The following is a 12,338-nucleotide window of genomic DNA, read 5'->3' as shown; positions in this document are numbered from 1 at the left end:
GTAACAGCAAACCTTAGCCCTGAAGCCATCCTGACCTATTAGAAAGAGTCTTTGCCTAGTTTAGCTTCGTTGAGTAGAGAAGCTTCCCCGAGCTCGGTCAAATAAATTCAGAAATTGCACAGCTTCTTTATTCCCAAGGTTTGGAGGTGTCTCTGAACTAATGTCCTGTGGGCTACCTCAGAGGCTGCCAAGTTCCTTGAAAACTTTTTAAAAAACAGCCTTTGGGAGATTCTGAAGAACTCTGTCTGAGCAGTGATCCAGGACTTGGATGAAAACATAAATAACCCTTGTGGTTTCCCATATTATTAATTCCATAATGGTACTCTAATGGCTAATTACTGTAATGGTACCATAGTAATGGTACTTGAATGGCTGGTCTTAAAGGCTTGGAAAAAAGTAAAGTTGATGCACAGTACAGTTGAAAGCAAACTAGACAATAAGCAGATTGAGTGATTGGAGAGAGAGAGAGAGAGAGAGAGAGAGAGAGTGTTTTAATGTAAATACCAAATGTTATACTGGGACCATTGTGGTGGTGGTGGTGAAATCTTTGACCCCCATCCTGATCGAGATGGATCCTCTTTCATGGTTTCTATTTGTCCTGGGAGGAAGGTTCCCATTGGCACCAATGGTGGCTTTCATCCTGTGGCAAATAGCTGCATGGGAGCCTGGACGGTGGTGAGGCAAAGTGTTAGAGTCCCAGTCTGAATCAGGTCCCCACAAGACTCTTGTTTGCAATTAAAAGACCAGACACAAAGGCCCCAGTCATGCAATCAGTGTATCTTACAGTTTGGCCATTACATTTTAGAGCTAAGGTGATTACAATTGTAGTGGCAAGAGCAATGTTACAAGAGATCTAATTGGACATGGAATTAGATCCCTTCCAGAGCACAAATGCTATGTAAGATCATGATGATTGCAATTCAAAGCATTTTCTTTAAAATCCTATATCCAATGCTCCAAATTCAAAATTTTAATATAACATCAAGTTGAGGTGAGGATGAAGGCAATACACATAAAACAAATGCAATATATTGGTATTCAAAATTACTTTGGAGAAATGATCTGTCATTTCTCCAAAATTACTTTGGAGAATTGATCCTGAACACAAAGTTATATGCCCTCCATAGTACTGAATGAGGAAGCTTGCTTCTTCAGCAGCTCCATATGTGCATGTGGACCTCTCCATCAGGGGCCAGGGAGTTTTCCACATCTGGCTTTTAGCTGGCATCTCCTCCAGAATGGAGTGGGTGCATTCACATATTCAGCAGATTTACCCCGAAGTCCCTGCGAGCTATCGGGGAGCACTTCACACGTGATTTGGGTTTTTCACTACTCATTAGAGTGCAACCCTAATTTATATCTGGGGTTAAAAAAACCCCTCCACTTTTGGCACTGGAATTTTTTGGATAGCATTGAGTTTTCAGTAAAGCCTCGAAGAAAACTTGCAGTAAAGCTGTTGTGTGGAGAACTCCCAGGTTTCAGCCGTGTGTACCTGTTTCCCCACCTCTCTTGGCATTGCCTTCCTGACACTTTTGTTGCTTCCCCGAAGTATAATAAGCATTCACAAGCATCACTTCTTCTTCTTCTTCCTTATTATCCCTTGGGTGCTTGGTAAATCTGTTTTACAGTCCCTGTTTATTTCCCAGGCAGCAACCTATATGATGGCCTATGGCATTCAGTTAACATCAATGCCAGAAGACATCTCATCACCCTAACTCTAGATAATGATGTAGGATCTACTGTCCGTGCAAGCACAGTCTCACAGATTTATTCAGGAAACAGCTACTATTTTGGAGGTAAGTTGGCTTCTAGTGCAGTAGTAATAGTAGTAATAGTTACAAGCATTTTTCTGAGTGACACTTGAAATAAAAAGAACTTGTAGTGTCGTGTGTGCATCTTTAAATGCATTTTGTTAGGAAGCAAGTATATCACATTGCCTCCTGAAATACTGAGAAGCAACATGCCTTTCGGTATTTGCTGCCAAAATTGATAAAGAAACAAACAGCTGCAGTTTACAGAAAAACCAAAATAAACAACGAAAGAAAGAAAATGTGTCATTTTCATATGCAGCCTAGTAAAGTTAAATGGGGAATGAGGGTGGCAGAAGGGGCCAGGGAATTATTGAAGAATAGATTGCACTTTTTACACCAAGGGTGCTGTCTGTAGAAAATGAGGTACATGGAAATCTATCTGAAATCAATAGTAGAAAAGTGAAGATTTAAGTACTTATATTCAGTGAGTCTTTTAGCTGTACCTAAACTTCTGGATTTCATCTCAAAACATTCTCATAAATAACCATCAAGTGGTGTGATATGTTTTCTTTTGTTTGCTTGTAATATGCTCCATATTACATTGGCTGAATGCCCTTTCCTTTTGTACAAAAAGAGAGGAAGAGATTAAAAACTCTTTCCTCCCCTATTTCTTTGGCCCACTCATCATCTGTGTATTAGCTGCTCTTTGAACCCACATACAGCTGTAGAATTTGGGAAAATGGGGGTGGAGGAAATAGGCAAAGTGGAAGAGGAGCTCTTCTGACAAACAGGAGTTGAACGAGAGCTGAGACTCTCTGTGACCAACAAGTTTTCAGAAGCAGAGGCTTTTGTAGGCTAGAAAACATGTCATCGGATTCAGTAAGTGGTCTGCAAGATGGAAGGCATGACAGACAGAGGTGCACCTAGGTAATTTTGGAACCTGGACCTGAAGTCCTTTGGAGGGGCCCCTGCTGCAAGTTAAGCATATTCATTCATTCATTCATTCATTCATTCATTCATTCATCAAACTTATTTACCGCCCAAACTTTCATCTCTGGGCGGTTAACATAAAACAATTAGAACACATACAAAAGTTAAAACAAATCAACAGTTTAAAATCAACCATAAAATTAAAACAGACAGTTTTAAGAAGTGGAGAAAGCTTGGATGAAAAGGTGGGTTTTCAGGTGTTATTTAAAAAATTGCCAGAGATGGGGAGGATCGTATCTCAACAGGGAGCGCATTCCACAATCTCGGGCTAGCAACCAAGAAGGCCCGTCTCTGTGTAGTCACCAAACGAGTTGGCGGTAATTGGAGACAGACCTCCTCAGAGTACCTCAATGGGCAGTGGGGCTTGTAGTGAAGAAGATGATCTCTTAAATAACCAGGGCCTATGCCGTTTAGGGCTTTATAAGTTATAACTAGCGCTTTGTATTTTGTCTGGAAACCTATTGGCAGCCAGTGTAGCTCCAACAGAAAAGGAGTAACGTGGTCTCTCCGAGATGACCCAGGTTGGTACCTGGCTGCCGCATTTTGAACCAACTGAAGTTTCCGGACTACGTACAAAGGCAGCCCCATATAAAGTGCATTACAGAAGTCAAGTCTAGAGGTTACCAACAGATGTACCACTGTTTTGAGGTCATTGATCTCAAGAAATGGGCGCAGCTGGTGTATCAGCTGGAGCTGATAGAAAGCACCTCTGGCCACCGCCTCAGCCTGAGAAACCAGGGAGAGGCGGGAATCCAGAAGTACTCCCAGACTGCAAACCTGTTCCTTTGGGGGAAGTGTGAGCCCATCTAGAACAGGGAGATCAAAATAATCTCTAGAGTTCTGACCTTGCACAATAAGTACCTCTATCTTATCTGGATTCAGATTCAGCTTATTCTCCCTCATCCAGCCCAATACTGCTTCCAGGTAAGCATTTAGGGAGGATATGCCAGCTCCTGAAGAAGTTGACATGGAGAGGTAGATCTGGATGTCATCAGTGTACTGGTAACACCCAGCTCCAAATCTCCTGATGATCTCTCCCAGTGGTTTTATGTAGATGTTAAAAAGCTTTGGAGGACAGAGAACCATTTTTTATTTCCTTTGGCACATAAATGTTAGGGATGTGCAAAAAAATTTGGGCACAGAACGATCTGTGCCCGAAATGAACAATTTCGGGTGATTCAGGGCCGAACCGAATCACCCCCGATGTCCCCCGAATTTTTTCGGGCACGAGCCGAATCACCCGAATTTCGGGCACAAAAAATTCGGGTGATTCGGTTCATGGTTGATTTTTGGTGATTTTTTTAAGTTTTAGTGACTTTGGGGCAGTTTGGGGGCATAGCATGGGATCTGGGCAAAAGGAGTGGGGTGGGGTGGTAGTGCATAATGGGTGCAGGCTACCACCCCAATTTCAGGGGGATTGGGCAAAGGGCTGATTTTTGGCAAATTTCTGAAATTTTCATGTCTTTGGGGCAGATTGGGGCATATTGGGGCAGAAGGTGGGGCCTGGGGCAGAATAGTGGGGTGGGGTGGTAGTGCCTAATGGGTGCAGGCTACCACCCCAATTTCAGGGGGTTTGGACAAAGGGGTGATTTTTTTGAGAATTTTTTAAGTTTTGGTGACTTTGGGGCAATTTGGGGGCAGAAAGTGGATCTGCCCCAAAAGAGTGGCGTGGAGTGGTAGTGCCTAATGGGTGGAGGCTACCACACCAATTTCAGGGGGATTGGGCAGAGGGCTGATATTTTGAGAATTTTTGAAGTTTGGGTGTCTTTGGGGCAGATTGGGGGCAGAAAGTGGATCTGCCCCAAAGGAGTGGGGTGGGCTGGTAGATAGTGCCTAATGGGTGGAGGCTACCACCCATCCCCAATTTAAGAGTGATTGGGCAGAGGGGGGAATTATGGTGAATTTATTTTTATGAGGTTTGTCTTCATAAGGTGAAGTGTGCTAAATTGATTACTTCCTCATATTCATAGTAAGTGTGAAAAAGTGAAAGTGGGGTCATGAGAGTTGTTTAATTGAAAAAAATCTCATTTGCTATGATAGAATGAGAATTCACACCTCAGAAGTTTTTTCTGAGGTGTGAATTCTCATTCTATCATAGCAAATGAGATTTTTTTCAATTAAACAACTCTCATGACCCCACTTTCACTTTTACACACTTTCCTTTACTATGAATAATATGAATAATAATAATATGAATCCTATGCATGCACTCCTGCTTGTTTGGTACAGTTATCTGGATCTGATTTTTTTCTGGATTTGAGGTCCCAGTAAATCTGAGGATAGTTTCTGCTAGGTTTATCAATTTACAGATGACTGGATGTAGAAAATCCCAGGTTTAGCTGAGCTGTTGTCAGTTGACTGAGTATGGAATCTAGGTTGGTAGCTAGACAAGGCTGAGTGGGGTTAAAAGTGATGTGGCAGGGAACAGCAGAAAGCTGAATATCTAAGTTATGAAAGAGCAGGTTTGATCTGTGATTTTTTACAGCAGTGAGGCTGTTTTATGTACAGTATGTATGTATATATGCATGGATGCACATGTTTGTTTCTTTATGTATTCATTTATTTATAGCTTTTCCTCCAAGAAGTCTAGAGCAGTATACATGGTTATGTTATCCTCACAACAACCCTGTGAGGTAGACAAGGCTGAGAGATAATTAACTGGTCTAAACTCACCCAGTGAGCTTCAAAGCTTAACAGGGATTTGAAATGACCTGTTCCAGCTTACTGGTGTTCAGGAGGTTCCTAGCTGGTTGTCCCTGTCTGGCTGGTCATCCTGTAATGCTCACTTTTGGCCCATGCTAAAGTTGTCACACAATATTTAGGTGGCACACAAGCTAAATATGTCCGCCATTACCTAGGTTCCAGGTTAAGGACTTGCAGCAAAGCAGAAGCCCTGACACTTGCTGCCATGTTTTGAAAGGTATGCCTTTGTCTAGGAATGAGTAATATACTATTTGTTCATCCAGGGCAGTGTAGCAGCAGAGAGGGATGTCCTTACATACCCTTTATACCACCATATAAGATTTCTGAATCATATTCACACCCTACCCCAATTGAAATAGAAAATATATGCATAGAAAATACATAATTATAATTTTAAAATGATAATTGTTCTTTCATTTGCTTTTTTTTTTTGAACTCTACAAGTTGGTGTTTTCAGAGAATTCCTTCATCACTATGAGGGCTTTTTTTAATTAAAAGTTCATTATGTATATAGTCATATGAAGCTGGAAGCTTGGCAGATTTTTGTGTCATTCAAAGCCCCTGTGACTAAAATGAGGAAAGGGAGCAACAGTAATACTGTAAGCAACTTAAATAAGCAAAATTGCTTTCTTTGTTCTGGGTCTGTGCAAACTCCCATATAAAGTTCTTGCAAACAAAAATTTTGTTTTACTCTAAAAGTGGTCATCAACCAGCACAGAGGTGGAAGAGTCTGGGTTTAAGTTGAGATCATAGAAGTCTAGAAGCATCAGGTGCATTTCTCAGAGGTATATAGTGGTGATCAGTGCAATTCTGATCTTCATGCAAATAAAATAAAATAAAATAAAATTCTAACTATTGGTGGGGGGGAGGATTCAGCCCAGGTTTTAGCCCTGTTCTCTATAATGTGAATTAATGTCTTGCATCTTTTGGCTCTAAACCATGATGGTTGGGAGAACAATGGTTCCAATTTAACATACTTTGGCTATGATGTGATGACTACTTGTATAGGTGAAGCTTTTGCTTCCGCTACCTTCTTACAGAATGTAGAGGTAATAAAGACTTTGTTTTGATTTGATCTTTCCCCCTCTGATATTTTGGAGAGTTTACTCTGTGCACCTTGGTTATATCCAGGGTTTGCAGTGCTGTCAGTGACATTTTCATGTTCACACTTCTCTACAAGCATAACAGAATTTTAGCTCAGATGCTGACATAATCCCAACAAGCTGCCATAAAGCTCAGTGCAATCCAATTGCCATACTGAAAAAGGTGGCATAGAGTTTCTAGGGCATACCTTGTCAGAAGATGGCACAAAGCCAAAGTGTGAATATCTGCCAGCTGTTGCTTCATTGCTATTATCAACTAATTGTATCAGTTTATTGCCATTTCTTAGCATAGCTTTAATTTTGCTCCTGTTTCAACATCCTTGCTAATGTGCTGTAGGAGTTATACTAGTGCTGGCCTGCATGACTTTTAACTCACCAAGTTCAGTTCAGCCTACAAATGATGTGTTGATGCCTGTTGGCAGTTTGACACTCTCCCCATAGTTGGAGTTCCAGTGTATAGAAAAATCAAGAGATGTATAGTCCATAGAGGACCATTATATTGGTGGACTAAGGACATAAGAAAAGCCCTGGTGGATCAGGCCCAAGGCCCATCCAGCCCAGCATTCTGTTCCACACAGTGGCCCACCAGATGCCCCAGAGAAGCCCACAGGCAAGAGGTGAGGTCATGCCTTATTGAGAGGCATCTTGCCTCTGAGGCTGGAGAAGGCCTATAGCCACCAGAGTAGTAGCTATTGATAGACCTGTCCTCTGTAAATTTGTCAGAGCCGCTTTTCAAGCCATCCAAGCTAGTGGCCATCATCATATCCTGTGGCAGGGAATTCCATAGATTAATTAGGCACTGTGTGAAAAAGTACTTTCTTTTTTGGTCCTAAATTTCCTGATCTTCAGTTTTGTGGGATGTCTCCTGGTTCTAGTGTTGTGAGAGAGGGAGAAAAATGTCTCTCTGTCTACTTTCTCTACTCCATGCATAATTTTATACACCTCTATCATATCTCCCCATAGTTGCCTCTTTTCCAAACGAAAAAGCTTCAGATGCTTTTCCAAATTAAAAAGCCCCAGACCTTGCCTCATAAGAAAGCTGCTCTAAGCCCCTGTTCCTCTTGGTTGCACTCTTGTTTGTTTGCTTGTTTGTTTGTTTGTTTGTTCGATTTCTATATCGCCTTTCCAAAAATGGCTCAGGGCAGTTTACATTAAAACAAAACAGTTAAAATAAATAAATAAATCTTCTGCACCTTCTCCAGGTCTACAATATCCTTAAGATACGGTGACCAGAACTGCATGCAGTACTCCAAATGTGGTCGCAACATAGATTTGTATAAGGGTATTATGATATTAGCATTTTTATTTTCTATCTCCTTCCTAATTATTCCCAGCAAGGAATTTGCCTTTTTCTCAGCTGCCGTCAACTGAGTCAATGAGTCAACACTTTGCACAAGCTGTCCTCCATGACCCCAAGATCCCTTTCCTGATCAGTCACTGACAGCTCAGACCTGATCACTGTATATGTGGCTGGGTTTTTTTGCCCCAATATGCATCACTTTAGTTAGTTAGTTATTCAATTTCTATACCACCCTTCCAAAAATGGCTCAGGGCAGTTTACACAGAGAAATAATAAATACATATATACATACATACTTTATACTTGCTTTACACATTACACTTGCTTACATTGAACCACATTTGCCATTTTGTTACCCACTCCCCCAGTTTGGAGATATACTTTTGGACTCCTCACAATCTGTTTTGGATTTCACTACCGTAAATAGTTTAGTGCCATCTGCAAATCTGGCCACTTCACTTGTTTCCCCAGCTCTAGATTATTTGTAAACCAGTTAAAGAGCACTGGTCTAGAGATGTGCACAAAATGTGATTTTCCCATTGGATCACAGCACTTCCCTTTAACATGGAGGGATTACTTAACACAGGAGAGAGCAGATCTCTCTCCATACCTGCAGGTCCATACCTGCTCCTCCTCCACTTGCTGCCACTTCCTTAATCGTGCCCCCCTCCAACTCTCATTGCACACCAGCAGCAGTCTCCCCCAGCTGCCCCTGTGCTACACTGGCATGCACATGGCCTCTGAGCATGGGTGCCATGCATGCTGTGCATGCCAGTGTCATGTCTAGGTAGCTGGGGGAGAGCTTTGCTGGTGTGCAATGATAGCAGGGGGGGCACCACGATTAAGCTGGGGAGCACCATGATTAAGGAAGTGTTGGCGAGCAGCGGAGAAGCAGGTATGGACCTGCTCTCCTCCATGGAAGGACGTGTAATCTCTCCATGTTAAAGGAATGTTCTGCGATTTGGCATCCAAATCATGTTTCATGCACAACCCTACACTGGTCCCATTACAGATTCCTGGGGGACCCCACTTCTTAGTTCCCTCTATTGTGAAAACTGTCCATTTTTTCCTACCCTCTGTTTCCTGTCCTTCAGCCAGTTACCAATCCATACATGAACCTGTCCCCTTATCTCATGACTTCTAAGTTTGCTAAAGAGGATTTGGTGGAGAACTTTGTCAAAAGTTCAAAATCCCTTGGAGGGGTTTAATGTTGGCTGTGCCGGCGATCCTGTTGGTGCCCTGGTGGAGAACTGGAACAGCAAACTCACTGGGGCAGTAGACATGATCGCCCCTAACACATCTCTGACCCACTTCAAAACTGGCCCCTTGGTATATGGAAGAACTATGGGGGCCAAAGCAGAGAGGTAGGTAACTGGAGCGCAAGTGGAGAAAGATTTGGCTCGAATCCATTGCAACATAGAATGCATTTGAAGATCTATGCTCGGGCAATATGTGCAGCAAAGAAGTGATTCAAAGAAGCAATTGTGGCGACATCGATCAGAAAATCTGGGTTAACGGAGTGTTCGCTCTGATAATCTGGGCTAAAAGGAGGGCTACTTTGGTGGGCTAGCTTCTTTAGCCCACTTTCCCCTCATTGTGAGAATAGCCTCTTTGTGTGCTTCAGCACCATGTCATGATGCAGGGACATAACCAGAAGAAAGGTCAGAAAGAAAAAGTATAATGGAGAAAAAGGATCAACAAGACTTCCTAGCCCATGATGCACTGCTGAACATCAGATAGAAAACTATTGGGTGTATTTGTAGAAAGTGATTGAGTCTGTATTGAGGACCTGATGGATTTCTGGATGCCTCTTTACTATATAAGTAGCATTTTGTGGAAGCACTGTGCCATCTGTGTATGTATGGTTTACATAGAATTATTATTATTATTTCTTGTATACACAGTCAGACAGGTGTTATTGACGGGTTTGTTTTATCTAGACATCGAGTCCTTCCCAAGGACCTGTGATGGCTCAATTTTATTATCAATATTGTTGTTATAGATATCGTCGCAAAATATAGGCTGTTCCCAGTGAAGTTGCTTTTTATAATTGGCTGGTGGTGATTTCTGTGGCCCCTATGGTGTTGAGGTGCTCTTCAAGTTGTTTTGGAATTGCACCTAGGGCGCCAATGACCACTGGGATCATTTTGGTCTTTTTCTGCCACAGCCTTTCAATTTCAATTTGTAGATCTTTGTATTTTGTTATTTTTTCTATTTCTTTTTCTTCTATCCTGCTATCCTCTGGTATTGCTATGTCGATTATTTTGACTTGTTTTTCTTTTTTCTCGATTAGAGTTATATCTGGTGTATTGTGTGGCAGATGTTTGTCTGTTTGTAGTCAGAAGTCCCATAACAGTTTTACATCTCCATTTTCTTCAACTTTTTCAATTGTATGGTCCCACCAATTCTTGGCTACAGGTAGCTTGTATTTTTTGCAGATGTTCCAGTGTATCATCCCTGCTACCTTGTCATGCCTTTGTTTGTAGTCACTCTGCGCAATCTTTTTACAACAGCTGATGAGGTGGTCCACGGTTTCATCTGCTTCTTTACAAAGGCGGCACTTGCTGTTTGTGGTGGATTTTTCGACTTTTGCTCTTATTGCATTTGTTCTTTGTGCCTGTTCTTGTGCAGCCAGTATTAAACCCTCCCTCCCTCCCTTTTCTTCTACTTCTTATTAAATTAGTTATAAGGATAAGAAGGGTTCCTGCCCCCTAAGGGCTCACATTTTTCAAAGCAACACAAGGTGGACACCAACAACAGCCACTGGACGGCTCTGTTCTGGGGTTGGACAGGGCCAGTTGCTCTCTCTCTGTTAATATAAAAGGAATCACCACTTTGAAAGGTGCCTCTTTAACCAGTTAGCAGTGGATGCATCAGGCAGAAATTTATCAGGGACCTTTGTAGCAAGTGATTGGGGAAGCTAAGTCAGATGAATGTCTGCCCGACGCATTCCTCCCAACACAATATTGAGCTGAAAGACCATGGCAAAGTGTGAGTGTATGGAGCCTAAATTCTAAAGGTAGCATAATATGCAAGACTGTGCAAAGTCTTTACAGCTTATATGGCACACAAGGTAAGATGGGAACACTAACTTCCAATTTCCATAGTTCTTAGAGTATGAGTGAAAATTGTAACCCCTCTAACTCCCACATTGAATTGCTGGATTTTCAGAATTGCTGGATTTTCAGTCTTAAAATTGCTGGAGTTTCAGTCTTAACATCTGACTGGGCCCTGTGGGAAGGAGAAGTGTAACAGGGCTTTCCCCATGCTGGTTAAGTTTCTAGCTAAGTGGAGTCTCCATATTCATAGGCAAAATCTTTTTGATGTAGAAAGTTCATGCTCAAAGACAGAATAGGTACTCATAGGGGGCAGTACCCCTCTGATGTAGAAGATAATGACACAAAATGATTTTTTCATGCACTTCCCTCAGATTCAGCCGGTTCACTTTTCATTTGTGTGTGTTCATTCATACCAACTCCATCCTTTATGTCTGAATTGGGCCTCTGGTTGGTTTGTACTTTCATGCCCCTGCACTAGTTTTCTGTGTTAACATTGAATCCCTGATATTCTGTGTGTGCACAGATCAAAGTATATTATTAAATTAGATTACTGTATAGGGAAGCCTTAATATATACAGTAGTATATTCAGTTCTTAATTTTTATGACCTTAATATACTGTTTCTGAAAGCTGGAAGAGCAAGTTGGGTAGTGGGGAATTTTATGGGGAGTGTCTGCTGTCCCTCACTACTCCTTGGAATCATCCCTGAACATACATATTGTATCAGATACTTAGGTGTTCTGAGTTTGAAATACTGGATTCATTTCTAAAAACCATGCATATTCTTCTTTACTCTTTCTTTAATTGGCTGCTTTTAACATACCATACAACCTTGTTTTATACTGATTTCTTCAGCATTTGTTCATTGTTGTAGCAAAATGGAGAACAGAATGAGGGCTCTCTTTGACAGTGGGCATGCCTGAAATGTGGAAGTCACTATGAATGTCAAAACAGTTTCAACATTCATGGCATGGCAGGGAAGATTATGTGGCTCAGCTATCAATAACAGAATATTGTTGAGCTTCAGATCTTGTAAGAGATACATCTCCAGTGGTTTAGTAAGGTTCTCACTGGATCCAGAGCTTAAATTATTGTTGTCATGAGCTGGGCTCAGCTGTTGTCTAGCAGCTGTAAATCCTATTCATAAGACTTATTCTAGGGGAGCTCACCTTTGTACCACCATCTTGCAATGTACTTAGCCCACTGCTGCTTAGACAGGCTGAGCCATCTTCAGAGGCTCAAGGAAAGTTGCTAGGAGAGGCCCAGATTCTTGTGTCACTCTAGAGCATTTAAACAGATGTTCCATGTGGATTCTACACTGCAGGTCAAACCACCTCCAGCTAAAGCCAATGGCCAACATACTGTGCAACCCAATGCCAGTATTTCCAACTAGCTGTGTCTGCTTGTATATGTGAAATGTGGCCCTGGCAGTG

At 41.8% G+C, this 12,338-nt stretch overlaps 1 protein-coding gene across 4 annotated transcripts in view; it reads left to right on the top strand.

Annotated features, from left to right (window-relative positions):
• The window catches only part of CNTNAP5 (contactin associated protein family member 5), a 593,632-nt gene that overhangs the window by 289,123 nt on the left and 292,171 nt on the right, over positions 1–12,338 (top strand). For all 4 annotated transcript variants that reach the window (XM_053258168.1, XM_053258161.1, XM_053258176.1 and 1 more), the window contains one exon: positions 1,647–1,796. In XM_053258168.1, coding sequence (XP_053114143.1) covers positions 1,647–1,796 — 150 coding nt within the window. The remainder of the gene's footprint in view (positions 1–1,646; positions 1,797–12,338) is intronic.

Source organism: Hemicordylus capensis, chromosome 1, assembly GCF_027244095.1.
Source record: "Hemicordylus capensis ecotype Gifberg chromosome 1, rHemCap1.1.pri, whole genome shotgun sequence".
Classification (NCBI taxonomy): domain Eukaryota; kingdom Metazoa; phylum Chordata; class Lepidosauria; order Squamata; family Cordylidae; genus Hemicordylus; species Hemicordylus capensis.
Note: the sequence above shows the minus strand (reverse complement) of the source record. Positions and strands in the feature narration are given on the sequence as shown.